Below are 16,411 nucleotides of genomic sequence, written 5' to 3' on the forward strand. Positions count from 1 at the left end.
AATTCTACAAGATAACTAACGCTCCCAGTGAAATTAACAGTATTCTGGTATTAGCAACTTTCCAGTGTCAGGCCATCATTCAAGATCTCTGAATCCGCCTAGTAGATTCTTCTATTCCAATTCATTTCAGTGCATTCCAAAATACCCATCAACATCCCCAGGAGCCACGCTCCATGTTGCCACCAGGAAGTGAAAAGAGAATTCACGTTAGCTTGAGCGTTTGTAGAAAGCACAGGAGAGGAAAGAAAAATATAAACTCGCATGGGAGAGAAAATAAGAACATCAGTTGGTAAAAACCTACAGAAAAAAAACCTGAAATATTTTAGAGCTGCGCGAAGGAGAACATACAGTATCTCTCCACAACTGAAAAAAAATAGGATCCTTTTCATTTTTCAGCCCTCGGAGTCGTGCTTACTTACAGGTCTGGCAGTGATTCTCTGTGGGTCCCCAGCATCGGCCTGTGCAGGACTTGTGGCATCGACCACCTTTAGGAGAGAAAGAAATGGGAAGAGATGAGAGATGTGGCTTCAGTTAAACAGAAGGGTCCATCTTGCCTTTGGAGGCTTTTTATGCTTTATGAAGGTTGAAACAGTGTCCTTAGGAAGCCCAAATAAATAACCAGAATTGGTGTCAGACCTGTCCGGGTACTTCATACTCTAAATCCCTTGGTCTGCTAAATATGATGGAGACATTTTAAAACCAAAAGAGCAGCATAAGATGAGGAACAATTTCATCACCCAGAGCCGTTCTCTGTGCACCCTAGATAAGACTCGCTCATTCCTCCATGGTACAAAGGATGACTGAGCAAATACCCATCTCATCTTGCGTTCAATTTCACCTGAACAATGAGGCAGTAAACTTTGAAGACAAGCGATCAAAAGCCAAACCTCCCTCCTGAAAGCTTGCACAGTCTTCACAAACATTACACAGTAAATCAGGACTGAAATCCTGCACTGAGGAGGCTGTTGAATTCAAGCCCTCCCTTTTACGGCTAGCTACTACCCGCTACGCAAAGAAACAGAAGGCAGGCAGAAGGACTGGCACGTTCTCCAGCTGTAGGTTTCATTACCTGAGTCGGCACTCGGACAGTCCCATGCCAGCTCCGATGGTGAGCAAAGGGACACCTCATCCTGCAGCTCCCATCTGGACCCGGCCAGGGAATGGACAACTCCTTCTGCCTCCTGAAGGGCAGGAGCTTTCCCACTGCTCTTCTGACTGCAGTAACCTGGCCTTACCTTTGATTAAACCTGGATTCATCACCGAATACTGCCAAAAATCTATGAAGTGAATTCCCACCTTGAACTCGATCCACAGGCTTACCAAAGCCTTCAGGAACCTTTTGCTGCTGTGCTAATGGCAGCTGCTCTATTACACCCTGCACAGTATCAAGTGCTTTCCACATACTCTGACTTGGGAGCCAACGCTGGAGAAAACACAGTGTCTCTCAGCTAAGGCTGGGTCAACCCAAAAGAAAACACCACTCCTCTGCTGGCAGCATACACACACAAGATGTTCCATAGTTGAGTAAAACCACTGTTAGAGCGGCATCAAGTTGGACTTCATGTTGTTGCTTTTCTAACACCAGTTCTTTTGCATATCACTGATGATCCATTGATTATGCTGTGCAGTAATTACACACTGTATGCCAACTACCTTGTTAAAGCTACCAGCTCCGAGCTGCACTTGTGTTCATTTAAAGCAATTATACCAGGGGAGCGTTGTTGCTGACATCACCAGCACATAATTTGCTGTCACATTCTGCCATCTGTTTATTTAGATCAGAAATATTCTATAACTACATAATGCAAACTCGTTCTGGCTGATGGGGAGGGGACTCCATCTGGCATGAATTATGCAACTTTAATCAGTAATAACAATTATTATGATTATTAAGAAACTACTGGAGCCCTGCGCAGTAAGCTAACACATCCATATTGATTTGTAAGAATAGAATAGGTAAGGTAAACAGCAAAACCAAGGAAGAACATTCAACAGGCAACTGGTAAGGTACAATTTGTTTCCTGGTTTTGGCACACACCTTGCTGGAAAAAAAAACAACCAACACATTTTATAAAGACTGACCAAAAGTACAAGCGGGCAGAAGGATGGATGCATGTTCAGATAACTTTTTTGCATCTGCCTTAGCTCAGTCCTTGCTGGAGCATCACTGATGGAGGAAGCAAAGGAGGAACTGAAACCCAAGGACAGGAGATTTATGCCTAATGCTTGCCTCTGGTCAGAGCTCACGTCAGTCTAGGGCTTTGGAGTTAAGGGGGAAAGGTCTTACAGCTGGACACAGCGTAAAGCAGGGAACAGCCTGCTCACAGCTCCCTGTCTGAGGCAGAAGAAGGAACCGGTTTGGCCATTTCTGCCCCTTTCCATTCCTGACTTCAGCCCCCTTCTGAATCCTGCCACAGGCACTGGGCTTTCCACCATTATATGGGCAGGGAGACAGCACAGAAAATACTTCCATCATCCCTCCAAGTGCCCTCTAGGTAGAGAGACCTTTTATACTACTGCACGAGCTACACTTAAAATAAAAACCTTCAGATTTGAAATTCCTCAGCGCTGAGCTGACCCTTGCTACGCAACTAAAAACATGCTCAGCCAATACTGCTACTCCTGGAAATAAAACTGATCCAGCATCTTCAAAAATCATTTAATTTTTTTCTTAACTTGCATGCCTGCTTCCTGATACATGACTTTGTTTGACAGTGTCAGATGATCATTTGCATTTAAATAGAGATATTTAACAAAATAGCAAGAAAAGGCTGCCAGTTTTCCGTTTTTTCATTGGGAACTCAAAGTCTCTGCTTCATTGTTTTCACCTTTCTCAACTGCACAGGCAAAAACTAGCAGCCACGCTGGTAGGCAGCACACTTCTGAATCACATTATTACATGTCCTTTGAAGGTCAAATAGACTGAGAATTAAAAACAAGAACCGAACTCCAAACAGCGTGTCTGTCTTGGTTTCTTGCTTTAAAAAGAAAGATAAGTTTGTTTGCTCTCAATATGAACTGGTCAAGATTCTGCCCTCCCATGACTCAGTATTCCACCTGGTTTGCCCACTGTAATAAGGACAGATTGCAACCCATTAAGGATCAGCTCTGTAAATCTTAACACAAAAACAGTCCCACGGAAGTCAAAATAAGCCCAGAGTGCAAGGAACGTTGATGGGAGAACAGCTCGTATGATCAGATCTGTATGTCAGCCTTAAACTATAATAAATCAATTGGCCAAGAGCTTGATGAAGTCCTACTACTGTGCTGCTGCCCACAGTTCTTTCCATACAGATTTCTTTTAGACTGCAGTGAGCCAACACAGATTTGAGAAAAACTTATCAAATCATTCTTGACATAAGACAGATTTTTTTTTATTCTTTGTGTCTCTAAAATACACCAAAACCTACCAACATACATCAGCAGTGTTTAAGAGAAATAAGTAATAATGAAAAAGCAAGCCACGACACTGCAGAAGTGTTCTTCCTTTTGCTCTGAGGCAACAGCCAATAAAAAGAGGGAACTCCTTCCTGTTACTACCAGCACTGGCCTCTGGCATCAAGATACCAAGAGCAAAATGAAGTCTAAATTGTAACCAGATGAACCTAGGAACACTCAGCACTAACAGAGCAGCCCAAACGAGCACAAGTCCACCTGCAACTATGCATTATGTATATTCTTCTTGTAATCAAAGAACGATTTAAGAATTAATTGAGATATGCCCAAAGAAATATTTCCAGTGGGCTCTATAAATGCAACCTTGTCGACCTGCTGAATTCCTGCACGTTAGTGAAGACACATCAGCCAAAGGGCTTATCTTCTTTGTAAGTGACATATGGAAAGGAAGAACCTGGAACAGCCTCCTGCCCCCCATGCAGAAGTGATGCTACAGTATATTTCTCCTCTGGAATAGTAGAACTGCTTTGAAAAGATGATGACATTTTATTCATTAGAAAGCAGAGGAGGAGGGAAGGAGTTAAAAGGAGGCTTACATAATTTTTACAGAATTTGCTATGAAATCCAAACTTAGAAAGGGCAGATTTCCACAGGAGGATGAGAATTAGTTTTGCTCTGTCAAACTCCATGTGGAAAACCAATGCCTTGTCTCCTGGGCTCATCTCCCTAGGCCAATACACTTATCTTCATGAAGGAGCCTGGTGCAGAGTACTGCTATCATAACGTCCACGGTAGGTTTTTCTTTATGGAAGAAGATGCCTCTGCTCTGCTGAATGGAGAAAGTCACAGGCAGGAAGAGCTTGCTCGCTAGGCTGGGAAAGACCAAGGTTACTTTATCCTTGTGCTTTCCTGAGAATTGAGAAGGGCTTTCCTTTGTCTCCAGACTGACTTTATTATTTCAGGAACAGTAAAACCGCAGAGGATTAAGTTAGTGACAAGACAAGAAAAATGAAGTCTTCCTCTTAGCTCTAAGCTCACTGTAGTATGGAGAATGCTGCTTCTTCCCCATCAGCTATCCCAGCTGCCATAAGCAGACCCCTCTCAGCAGGGGAAGGAAAGCAGAAATAAGAGAAGAAACGTCTCCCTTTGTCCAAAGCCTGCATTTGTGGATAGTTTCTACCAGGTTAATAAATCATTAATAAACACTAGCCCATCTGCAGCATACCAATACTGAAGTGCAAATAAACACAGCCAAAAACAGTGGCTTTGATGGTTACAAGGCATGGGTATAAGGAAGCTCTTTGCTTGTCTAACAGTCTAAAATAATTGATTAACTATCAAAAAATCCATAAATCATTTATTAGTTTCTTCGTTTAAACTCATCCTCAACCTAAGAAACTTCTCTCCTGCAATAATGCCAGCAATGCCAAAAGGATGCTCAAGACTTAACTTTATGGTCCAGGAAAATAAAACGCAATCAAAATATAATTCAAACACCACAGCACAGCATTAGTGGGAATTAAAGCCACCATTGTTATGATGGATTGTTCTGCCTTTATCAGGCTGGAATGCCTTCGGTGTCCTTGTCTGGCAATTCCTATCATCACACGCTCATTCATTCACACTTCTCTGTTAAGTTAAAATTCTGCCTTTTCTACCAGCCCTGTGCCAGCCATCAGAGGCCCTCACACTTTTCAGGATTTCCTTCTTTTACAGCAGAAGAGATTTTCCCTGCAAGAGAAAGTATAACCTCCTGTAAGAGAATGGAGCATTGACAGGAACACTAGCGCTCATTTTCTCCTCCTCTCCATTTAAGTGAATAGGACATAGAAATCTAAGGGCCCAATCCTGTACTGCCACTGAACTGCGATGCTTTAGCCGATTTCAGATCAGCTAACCTCAGGATGCTGCCACCAAACAGTTTTCCAACACGGGATAATAAAATACAGTCAAATCCAGGCTTTTCTCTAACAAGCTGTACGTGGCACTGGAATTATCACTGCTGCTGTGGAAAATAGCTGAGGTGAAAGCAGACTTCTGCTAACGACTGTTTCCAATAAGGACTTCCAAGTCTGCCATCCAGCCTCGTCCATCACCCCTATCATCCCCCGATCTTCCTCAGCAGATAGGAAAAGAGACACAAATGGAGAGGGACAGGGACACAGGCAGCTGCAAAGAACCTGGCGTGGGAGACAGGTCTACAAAATGAAGAGATAGGCACTGAAAGCAAAGGGAGAGATCTGGGGACAGCGTGAGGGAGAGGCAGGGCGGAGGGAGTGGAGATAAACGCCAACCAACACCAGAGCAAACAAAAACTAACAGCCAAAGGGGATGCATTTCCATGAGTAATGCGTGGCGGAGACAGTGCTCATGCACGTAGGGGACTGGGAATCTGTTGAGCGTTCTGAAATTACAGAGTATCAGCAGACACGCTGGTGGCAGGCACTTTTGATTTTAAAAGAGATTGGCCACCAGAGGTAAAGGAATAAATGGAAAGCCAAGAAGAGCATGTCAGCAGCACTGAACGGGCTCAGGCCAGCAAATTCGTATTTATCACTGACAGCTGCGAGCTGATAGCAAGTGCTCTGTAATGTTACTTCAGCTGCTACAGAAAAATGTCTTCAGGCCACAGGAACGAGTGCAGAAAGGGACCTGAGGGGGGTAATGAAGACACTAGCTATTTTTCTCTGCCTGGAACTGACAGCACTGGTAAGGCTGTACGACTTGATGCATTAATTGGTGGCTTGCTCACCCACAGAACATAAAAACCTTCGCATATGATATAGTGTAAAACTTTACACTGATTAAGCAATTAGGAGCTATTAATTATCACCGCTTATAGCTGTTAGCACAGAGCTGCGCGGCCCAATTCCCCCCCACTGTGGTGGTGAATTAGTTCCAATGAGCATCAAATGCATTTCTGAACACACACGTAGGGATCCCGAGCAAATTGGGAGACACAGCCAGAAAGCAGAAAGGATAGAGGTCAAGTTATACCTGCTGCTTGGCAGGCTCATCAGGAGCAAGAAGCCCCCAGGAATCCCCCCTTGAAATCATTACTACTAACGAAGTGCATCGCCCTCTGCGAGCCACGGACAACTGCACAGTCATGTACACATGCAGCAGGACCTGAGCTATGGGGGATGGAAATGGAACTCCCTGCCTCATCTGGGCCAGCCTTAAAGCACGCAGCCCAACAGCCCCAGCTCCCTTCAAACACAGGGCCATTACTCACTGGGCCTTTCCCCTGCAGCAGAGGAGATGACACGGTCCATCAGGTGCCTTTTCTGAGCACTGTGTGTAAACCCAGGAGGGAAATCTGTGTGCTGCTAGAGAACTTTACAAAGGAGGTGCTCAGCCAACTCAAAGACACGTTGAAAAGTAAATGCCAAACGTAGAGATGTTCAAGTGCTTGTTTAATACCAACTCCTCCACTCCTCAAACAGATCAACTAAGTCAATACCACATAAATCAAAATAACATCCTCTACTAACGTTCTAGTAATGCTGCCAAAGCAGTAATAAAGTTTGAACAGAGGGGCATACAATTTTCATTTTTTAAACAAAGTAATAACCACAGAGAAAGGAATTGGAAAGTTGGAATCGAAGAGGCTTATAAAATTCATTGTACTTCTTCTCGATGCCATACAATATTTCCAGAGTCTGGCTGGGTGTGCTGACATTTTAACCAATTCTGAGTCAACTAAGTGGAAATCCCAGAGAGAATTTCTTCATTCCCACGAAATTTAGAGTCCAGTTTCGAACAAACTCTGGTAAGTGTCATAATATGCTTATTCAGATATAACTGCTTATTCAAAATGGATCTCCGGCTGCCCAAACAGAAGTGATTATTACAAAACAATAACTGGACAACAGAGGCCCTTTCTCTGCTGGAAAACAATGCTTGGGTATTTACTCTGCTATTTACATTCAGTGTTTTGCAGTCCACAAATATCCACTGAAAATAATCATGCAAACAGATTTCAAAGCGCAATTTCCAGGATAATCTCCAGCTATCAGAGATCTGCACAGAGGTGACCCCGTGGACCTTGTGTCACATGGATATAATGCAGCCAATTGGGAATGAGGTCCAACACTGTACGCACCCATTTGTACCAGACAACTCGCAAACCCCATACCCGTGTGCTTTGGAGCAGTCTGCCCACAGTTGCCCCTCAGCACAGCGCCACAAAGCTTGCACCCTGCAGAGCGAGCAGCAGCCCAGCTTCCAAAGGGTGGAGGCACGCAGCAGCTTCAAGAACTACTAGATGCAATTAAGCAGCTGATTTTTCAGTCTTTCTTTTCCTTCTCCTTCCCTAAGCAGCTCTTCAAAGGCAGCTAGCTAGAGCAGCTGCGGCTTGCTGTGAAAGAGCCATTCCACCCCCCCACCCACTACAAATCTGCCAATTACCGTTCAATTAGACTGTTTCAAATATTTGGAGTATTTGGGCTTTATTTCCTACTTTCAAGAAACACCGGTGTTTGTGATGAAGCAAGCTGCTTATAATGGAAAGGGATGCTTTCACTTACGCTGAAAGTCTCCCCCTTGTGTAACATAGTGCTTAAACACCAATCTGCTTATGAACAGGTGGTGCACACTAATACATTATACACACACAGGTTGCCTTCAAAAGATAAGCATTTACCAGGAGTTGACACAAACTACAATGTGGAGCACGGCTTCAGTTCTGCAGTTACAGAGCAGGTACCACGCTGTAGTATTTTTACATAAGAGCCTGGTACACTGGCCCACCAGAGGGATGACTTTCTCCCCACAGCTTCTGTCAGAAGAAAGGAAGACATTAGAACAGGACAGAACTGTATCAGAGATGGAGTTGGTTGGGGAGCTTTTTTTTGAGTAATTTTCAATGCAGGGAGATGCCCATTTCAGAGCTTCTACGGGGATCATCAATGCTGGCTTTCCCCATCCTGTCCTCTCTGTGCCCATGACACCCTAAGATCCCTGGCTTTGCAGCAGTTCCTATGCTAGATCCCCAGATTAGGCTCTAGCAGCTTAAGGACTTGTGTCCTCCCAGCATTATCTAGGGGCATTAGCCAGGTATACCTGCACTTCTTACTTCTTATTCCATGAACTCAGCTGTTAGAGGCAGCGTATTTCCATTAAAAGCCAGGTCTGCATGCCTTTCAAATCTCTCTCAAGGACATTTACCCATTGACGAATCCCTTCTGAAAACACCGGCTGAAGTTATTTATTAGGAAACTAAACTGACTCCTTTTATTCAAAACACTGCTGGGAGTCGAGGAAAAGCATTACCATCACCTACAAACAGTGCAGCAAGGCAGAACAAGCCCTGCATTTCCTGTATTCCTCCATCTTCAGTTACATAACCCAGCAAAAACTATCCTTTAAAATAAATTCCTTCTGTTACTGTATTTGTCTTTCATTTCCAGGTAAGTAAGAAACATCTGTCCTGACAAGATTCCTTAAAGGTAGGACGAGCAGCTTCCGCACAAACTGATCAAGAAGTGGCAGGACTTGCTGGACGTCTCCAATTTAAATTTCCTTTCCAAGTGAGATTTTCATGAAACTGTAACTGCTGCTGAAACGTCACATGGCGAGCACCCGATGTGTTCCACACCGAAGAAGCTTTCACAGGATGCTAAAGAACAGCTTTTGCTGCTGGCTTTGCCCCAGTGACACCCGTGCAGGGAATGCATTAAGGACTGTCTCCACGTGGAGGCCCTCCTCGTTGCTCTCCAAACGTGTATTTAAAATGTTAACTGAACTTCAAGTCATCACCTCAATGAAAGGTTATAATTTAACCAGCTCTGCAATAACAAATGCCTTCAGCACATACTTTCTGGAATGCCATTTTCTCCGTAGGTAGTTTCCAATTTACACATACACCGAAAATGATACACCAGCTATTCTGAAAGTTGGCTTCAAGAGTGAATTAGTCACTTTCCTTCTTTTCTTCAGCCAGAATACAGAAACACTGCTGTTATTGTGGAGCTTTTTAGGGCAGAACTATTGTGCTTCCAAGAACAAAATACCTTGCAAGATAATAGGACAGAAGACAGTCAGCTCACATGTGTCTGGGTACCACTGGTTCTGACTGACACGTGTTCACTGTTTACTGTTCCACCTGAAAAGGAGGCACCCTCTGGTCTAAAGGAAAGCTCTCCACGTTCTTAAATCCACAACACATTCAGCTCTCATGAGTCTTTGCTAACCGATGGCATTTTTTGCAGTGCCACCCAAGGAAAAGACACACAGAGCATCCTGAGTTGGAAAGGACCCTTAAGAATCATATGTTTGAGAGCACTGTCCAAATGCTTCTAGAGCTCCAGCAGCTTGGGGCCAGGACCCTCAGATCCCTCTCAGCATGGCTGCTTTCCAGCAACTCATCCCCCAGTCTGGGGTGAATAAGGATAGCCAGGATTGCTCCTTTCCAGGTGTAGAATCCAGCTCTAGCTCTTGTTAAACTTGATACAGTTGGCGATTGCCCGGCTCTCTAATTTGTCCAGATCTTTCTGCATGGCTTCCCCACCTTTGATCAAGTCAACAGCTCCTTCCAACTTAGTACTTTCAGCAAACTTAGTCTAAAGTTTAGTCACTCCATCCTTGCTACCACACTGCTACCTGGCTCCTCAGCTCACCAGGTGACTTTCCACTGGTAGTGAATGAGGTCTGGTCCTACACAAGAGTGTTTAGGAGAATCCGCTTGGAAACACTGGTGTGCACACACAACAGCTGGCATAACTTAGCCCCAGCATCACTGAGAACTTGTGGAAGGTGGGACCTTTGGGAGAGACTGCAAGGATCTGAGGTAGCCATAACTATCACGTAATTACTCCAGAATAAATACCCCACAGTTTGACCTAAGTACAAAATTCCAGACAATACTGCACCTATCAATACCACCAATGAGCCACTGTGCCCTGGGAACAATACAAGGCCACTGCTAAGGTGGTATTTAATCAAGGCTGTATTAATTTAACCAGAGCTTGTATTAAATTGGGGTTACCATCAGCCCTTAAAGTAGGCTGACATAAAGAAACAGCTTTATTAAGCTAAGTTTTTGCCAAATTGTTACAATGTCTGCAATATTTTTAAGAAGTATCCTTTTAGAAACTGTACGAGGTAAATAGTAGAGGTAATAGGGTAGGTAGCAGCTCACTGAGAGTCACAGAGTAAAAGAGCAATAAAAAAAAATGAGTCAGCACTGGTTCAAATCAACTGAATGCATGCATACGGTGCAGAGATGAATATGTCAAACAGCTCAACCCCATCCAAGTACGTGCATCCTGTTACAGCCAATCCCAATGTGAACTGTTTGCTGCTGGACAACTGAGAGCTGACTTCGTAGGACACCATGGCACTGGCTAGTTCATCTTCTATTCCTTTAAGTAAAATGCAAAGCACGGTCTGAATGGTAAACAACTAGATTTGTCTGTATGTTTCAACATGAATGAAACACTTGAAAAATGCATTAAGAACCAGCTAATTGAGAGCTTCCCCAAAGCAGCTGTAAGTAAGAGCTATTACAGCACAGCAGGGTTGTGGTTCCCCAGGGATCATCGCAGGACTGATGCTTGTCAACAGACAAAAGTTTAGAAACTATTTCCAAACCTCAGGCAATAGAATAGGCAGGTGACAGGAAGCCTGAAACCCCAGCAGATGACAGTGCAGGGCAGCAGCAGTGCAGAGACAGCTGGGCTGGCTGTGTGCTGATCCCTCACACCAAGCATCTTTCTGACAGCCAACTGCAGGACTGCACAGTTCAGTTGTGCACGCTTCACTTTCTGGAAAACAGACTGCTGAAACACACGGATGTCAGAACAGATTGATTACCAGGTTCCTCACGTGAAGCTTCAACACAAAGGATACAATTTTCACTTTTATAGAGTTACGGCTAAAACACTTTGCTTTTCCCATTCTGAAAGAACACGGAGAAATATTTTACATCGAAGAGCAATTGAAATTATTCAAGAGCTGCAAAGCAAAGCCTCACAGTGCGAGCCACGAGACCCTCTGTCTATTTAGCTTATGAAAATCGCATCAAGAGGTGAGCTGATTACACTGTGCATCCCACTGCTGCGGGGAGAAAATGCAGGGTACTCGAAAGCTCTTGCAGCTAGCTGAAGAATATGTAACAGGCGACAGCACCTGTGTTCAAATCAGAAATAAAGGCACCTAGCATTATTTCTTCTAGCAGCAGAGAGGTAACAAGCTCCTTGAGGGATGGCCAACACCTCCACAATGGGCCAGGAGGGGTGGCAAGCCGTGCTTCAGAAAGGTACTGATTCAGTGCCAGGCAAGTGGGAGGTACTTTGGGGCACTGGAGTGAAGGACATCAGAGCTAGCGGTGTTTAAAGGTTTCTTTTGCCCTTAAGAAACCTATGAATCGATACGTAAAAGAGAGGGAAGAAACTTGAAAGAAGTGTTCTCCTCAAACACATTGCGGGATTCATTGAGGCATGGGTAAGCAGATGAAGACTAAGCCTTTTCTTCCCATGCATCATGGCAAGAATGCAGAACTACTGCCTAGCTCAGAAACTGCAGCTTTACATTACCAGCTGCAATTAAACAGAGAAGTACCACGTTAGGAACAATAAGCAACCAGAGCTTGAAAAATGTACTGTGGATCTCAGCGCACTACAGGGTCTGAACACAAACTCCAGCTCAGGACAAGACTTCAACAGGTGCTCAATGCTGTGAATTCAGCTGGAGCTGGGCACTAGTTAACTTCTGTCTAGTATTTCTTCTGAATCATTTGTTAAAAAGCAGCTTTTTTTTTTCTTTTCACCCCTGAAAACAGCAAGTAATCTTTGAACCTTTATTACCCAAAGTTCCCAGTTCCATCATGAATATGCATCCATAGATTTCAGCACTTTTAAATGCACTGTTGATTATTTGAATCTACGCTATTTGCTGCACACAGTGACCTCAGCTCAGCCATTCAAACCCTTAAGGCTTTCCTGCCAAACAAAACTTTCAAAGCAAAGCTGCACTGAAAAATCTGATTTAAGAGTGCTTTGTAAGAACCTGCAGCAGGCACATGGGGGCTCCCATCACATCAAGGGGCGGCTGAGGACACGGAGGGCACAGATGGAAGCAGCCAGCCTCCCAGACACGCTGCACTTCACCTCCAGCTGACCAGAGAGGAGGAGTCCTACCAATGTAGAGTCATTTTAGACAAGTCTGATCCTATTCCCTGTTTTATTTCTTACTGGGAGCTGTACCTTGGGTTTCCAGCTCTGAAGGGCAGGCCTCTACCTATGTAATGGAGACCAAATCCAACATGGATGTGGCAACAAGGGAACAAGTTCTTGCATAGCTAAGCTAATGCTTGTATTTGTGGCTTGTTTTTAGAAGGAGAAAAGATAGATTTTTAGCACGGGAGAAACAAACTGAGTAATATACACCTAGATGGACAACTTTGTTCCCCAGTTAAGCACTTGTGAGATTACAGGTACGTGGAAGAGAAGACTATTTTCAATTACAAATCATTGTAGAAGTTTCATCTACAAGAGACGAGTAAGAAAATGCTGTGCAAATAGTAAATAGCGTATTATTTCACCATATGAATCAGAATACCAGGTGTAGAGGTATCTGCCTTCACACAGCTGAAGCATGCAGGCTCCCTGGTGCATGTGCTGATTGCATGGCAGCAGTACACACAGAGCCCTACACCCACAGCCACTAACTGTGCTCATCATAGTGGTATGGGTGTGTAATCCAAAGGCTTCCAACAAGAGCTTTTCTGCATGCATTTGATCAGAGCATGAAGCAACGGGTAGAATACATTTCAGGCTAAAGAAAAAGGAGAAGCAGCATTCAGGATTCACACATCTGCAGCACTTCTATTACAGTAGTTAAGATACTACGGCCTTTTCAACTGCTTTCTTAATGCTGATATGGCAGTGAAAGCCTGAGACAAAGGGAATCACAAGAGCAGCATCCAGGGAGTGCAGCATCCCAGGAGCGCACCGGCCTCTTCCATCTAGCACTGATGTAAATGAGGAGATATGCACAGAGCTGGCAGATCCAGCTCTATTTCTATTTCAAAGCGTTTTCATTTCATTCTACCCTTTTGTCTCCTTCATCTGCTGATTGCTGTGGAGCAGCACGGAGACCTGCATGTGCCCTCCTCTGTGAAGTGGGACCACTCTAAGCTGCTGTGTGTGACTGGGGAGGAGAGCAGTACCAGCGCTTTGCAACACGGGCCTGTGCACCAAGGGTAAGGATGGAGGAGCCCATACCTGCTGCAGTACAGCTGGTAACGTGTTAAGTGCTGCACAACGGGCATTTCTGAACACAGGGGGGCCTGTGTTCTGTAGGGCCTCAAGGAAGATTTCATGTCAGCTACCAGTGGTTGGAAGCAAAGCTAGTGATGCTGAAACCCAGGGCTGAGGGTTTTGGGCCTGCTCAAAGCAATAAGTATCTGGTTCTGAAGCTCATGTTATTCAGCATTTTCTTGGTCCTACAACCTTCTCTGCCACGGAGGATGCTGAGGCGGTCACAGTGCAAGAGCCCTAACCATTCCTGGGGCAGATGCTCTCCTTCTGCCCCTGCAAGTCAGAGCCACACATGTCACACAGCTCAATCCACCTACCCCATCTTACACAACACCTTTACACAGACTTCCCTAAATTCCTGCTAGTACTGACTCAGTGGAGCTCGACACAGCACATTTGGCAGATTTACATTCACACACTGACACAGCTGCTCTGACAGACCTTTTCCCTCTCCTGTGGAAGTATTCAGATAAGCAGTAAAAAACATTCATTTTTTTCAAGATATTCTGACAGAGAGTCCCAGAGGGCCTTCCTGATATCTTTGGCACTTAGTGTATTCTCAGTAACGCTGAGCAACGTGTACTCACTAAGTTCCAGTGGACGTAGTCAAGATTTGCATTTGATAGAGGCACCTGAGACTTCAGGCAATGTAATACATTCATGTAAAATAAATAGTAAAAATATATTCTGGATCCAAAGCACATGACTCATAGTCTCTGTAGAAGAGTACCAAAGACTTTGTGATGCTCTGAGTACCATTTGCAGCAGTGGAAAAACAGTCAGGCTGAGCCCAGCAAGCACCCACACTGCTTTGCAGAGTCTGAAAAGTGACATATGAGCCAAATAGGAGAAGCACGTACCCTCACATAATGATGCTCCACAGAGATTTCCATTCTAGGGTTATAATTCAGTGTTCATTGTGTTTTCTCAACCAGCACAAATAACTTGCCTTAATTCTTTAGTAAACTACCAGGGTAACATACTCCCTTTCTCAGAGGGATAGTACTGATGTTGGTTGCTTTTTTAAAAGAGCTTATTGCCTTACTGTTGCAAAAGCATTTTCTGGAAGAGCTGGCAAAGGTTATAAGAAAGCCCAACAACAGAACACAACAGAAAAACAACCAAGTCTCTTTTGTGCTGAAGTAATGATTCATAGAAGGGTACAGGCATTCCCTAACCTTCTAAGGTCTTATCACTTCTGCTCAGAACTGATCACTGTCAGTGATGAGCTTTTTAATACGCAAATAAGGGAGCTGGCTGTGTTGCAACTATGTCAGGTTTGCAGCCAGAAGGCAGAGGAGCTGAGCCTCAGCTCTGGAGCTGGCAGATGAGGACCAGAGGAGTTTGGCAGGCTCCCACAGGAAGCTGAGTCTCAAGTAGCTGTGCTCTTTCTTTGAGCGTACAGGTGAGACACATAAAAGCAAGCCGCCTTTACAGAAAACAACTGCAACACAAACTGTTAGAAACAAGTTGGTGCTTAAAATTAGGGAACTCGGTCAAATAGTCTTCAACCAGAGATTGTTGGTTTGTTTTCAGAATTCTTCACGTGCAGCTGAAGAATTTAAGGTATTTCTTGGCTGCTGCAGAAGCTAAGGAAGCAATCTGTGATTTATACACTCATGCTGGACCCCCTAGGATGTAGCAAGTGATCCAGAACGGCCCTGTATCCAGAATGCCCAGAACAACGTCCCTTCTGGAATCAGTCCTGAATTCAGATCGATTCCTCCCAGCCTATACCTGAATTTCAGTCTCAGTACATCTAAGAGTACTGCCTATGAGCATGGTATGCATCTGGAGAACACTTTCCTATAGTAGGAAGTATTTCACTTGAACACTTAGTATCACTGCATCGCTGATGAATCCACTACAACTCATTACTGCTTCAAGAACCATCTAAAGGTGAATAACTCTGGGGAAGAGAACTGGAAAAACAGGTCAAGCAGATTAATGAAAATATATAGACAAGCTTGAAAATGAGAGCATTAGAACAAAGAGCATACTAAACCCAGAGATACTGGTGATGTTGTGACGACCACCCCACTCTTTGCAAATTCTGTTTATTCACAGGTACACACAAGATAACAGGAGAGCTATTTCTTTCAGCTTCCTTTCTTATTTCAAGTGAGAGTATCTGTGAGCCTGTACCATAATTACTCCAGCAGCTAATTGTGATGCCATAGGCGGAACATTGTGACTCGAGGACCAGACTAAGCAGCAGGAATAATTCCAAAACAAACAATAATGTCTGTACTTCCATGGCAGCATAGTGGCATTAGAAATAAACAGAAATAAAAGAACATGCACAAGAGAGAAAGCACATAAGAAAAAAAGTCAAAAAATGCATGATGTTCACAAATGCTCTCTACAGATACAGTGTTTTCAAGATTAGGCTGTGTTCTCACAAGTATCATACAAACTTTGAAGAATGCAGTGGAAAGGGAAAAATTACAAACGTAGTTCTCCATAACAGAGGACCAGGGACAAACTTGTAGTTGTATTTATACTGTGTCAGGCTGTGCTGATGACAAGACCAAGAATCAAACTGGTACTTACATCCTGAGCTGCCATTCGTTGGAACCAAAGTGAAGTTGGAGGCCCAGGGGTTACGCACGATATCCTGCCAATGAATGGTGTCTGCGAAGCAAAGAAATTTGTTCTGGCCAACATACACCCCTCCATTCAGTATTTCTGCACAAAAGAAAAAGAGAACATAGTTGTAAGGCTTCAGGCACACAGCTAATTAAGTTCACTGC

The 16,411-nt window shown here is 44.1% G+C and overlaps 1 protein-coding gene across 5 annotated transcripts in view; it reads right to left on the reverse strand.

Annotated features, from left to right (window-relative positions):
* The window catches only part of ERBB4 (erb-b2 receptor tyrosine kinase 4), a 503,190-nt gene that overhangs the window by 161,934 nt on the left and 324,845 nt on the right, over positions 1-16,411 (reverse strand). For all 5 annotated transcript variants that reach the window (XM_042875078.1, XM_042875077.1, XM_042875080.1 and 2 more), the window contains exons 4-5: positions 16,212-16,346; positions 420-485 (exon numbers count right to left, since the gene is read on the reverse strand). In XM_042875078.1, coding sequence (XP_042731012.1) covers positions 420-485; positions 16,212-16,346 — 201 coding nt within the window. The remainder of the gene's footprint in view (positions 1-419; positions 486-16,211; positions 16,347-16,411) is intronic.

This window comes from Lagopus leucura, unplaced genomic scaffold (genome assembly GCF_019238085.1).
Source record: "Lagopus leucura isolate 7727_CA_CO unplaced genomic scaffold, USGS_WTPT01 Super-Scaffold_100012, whole genome shotgun sequence".
NCBI lineage: Eukaryota > Metazoa > Chordata > Aves > Galliformes > Phasianidae > Lagopus > Lagopus leucura.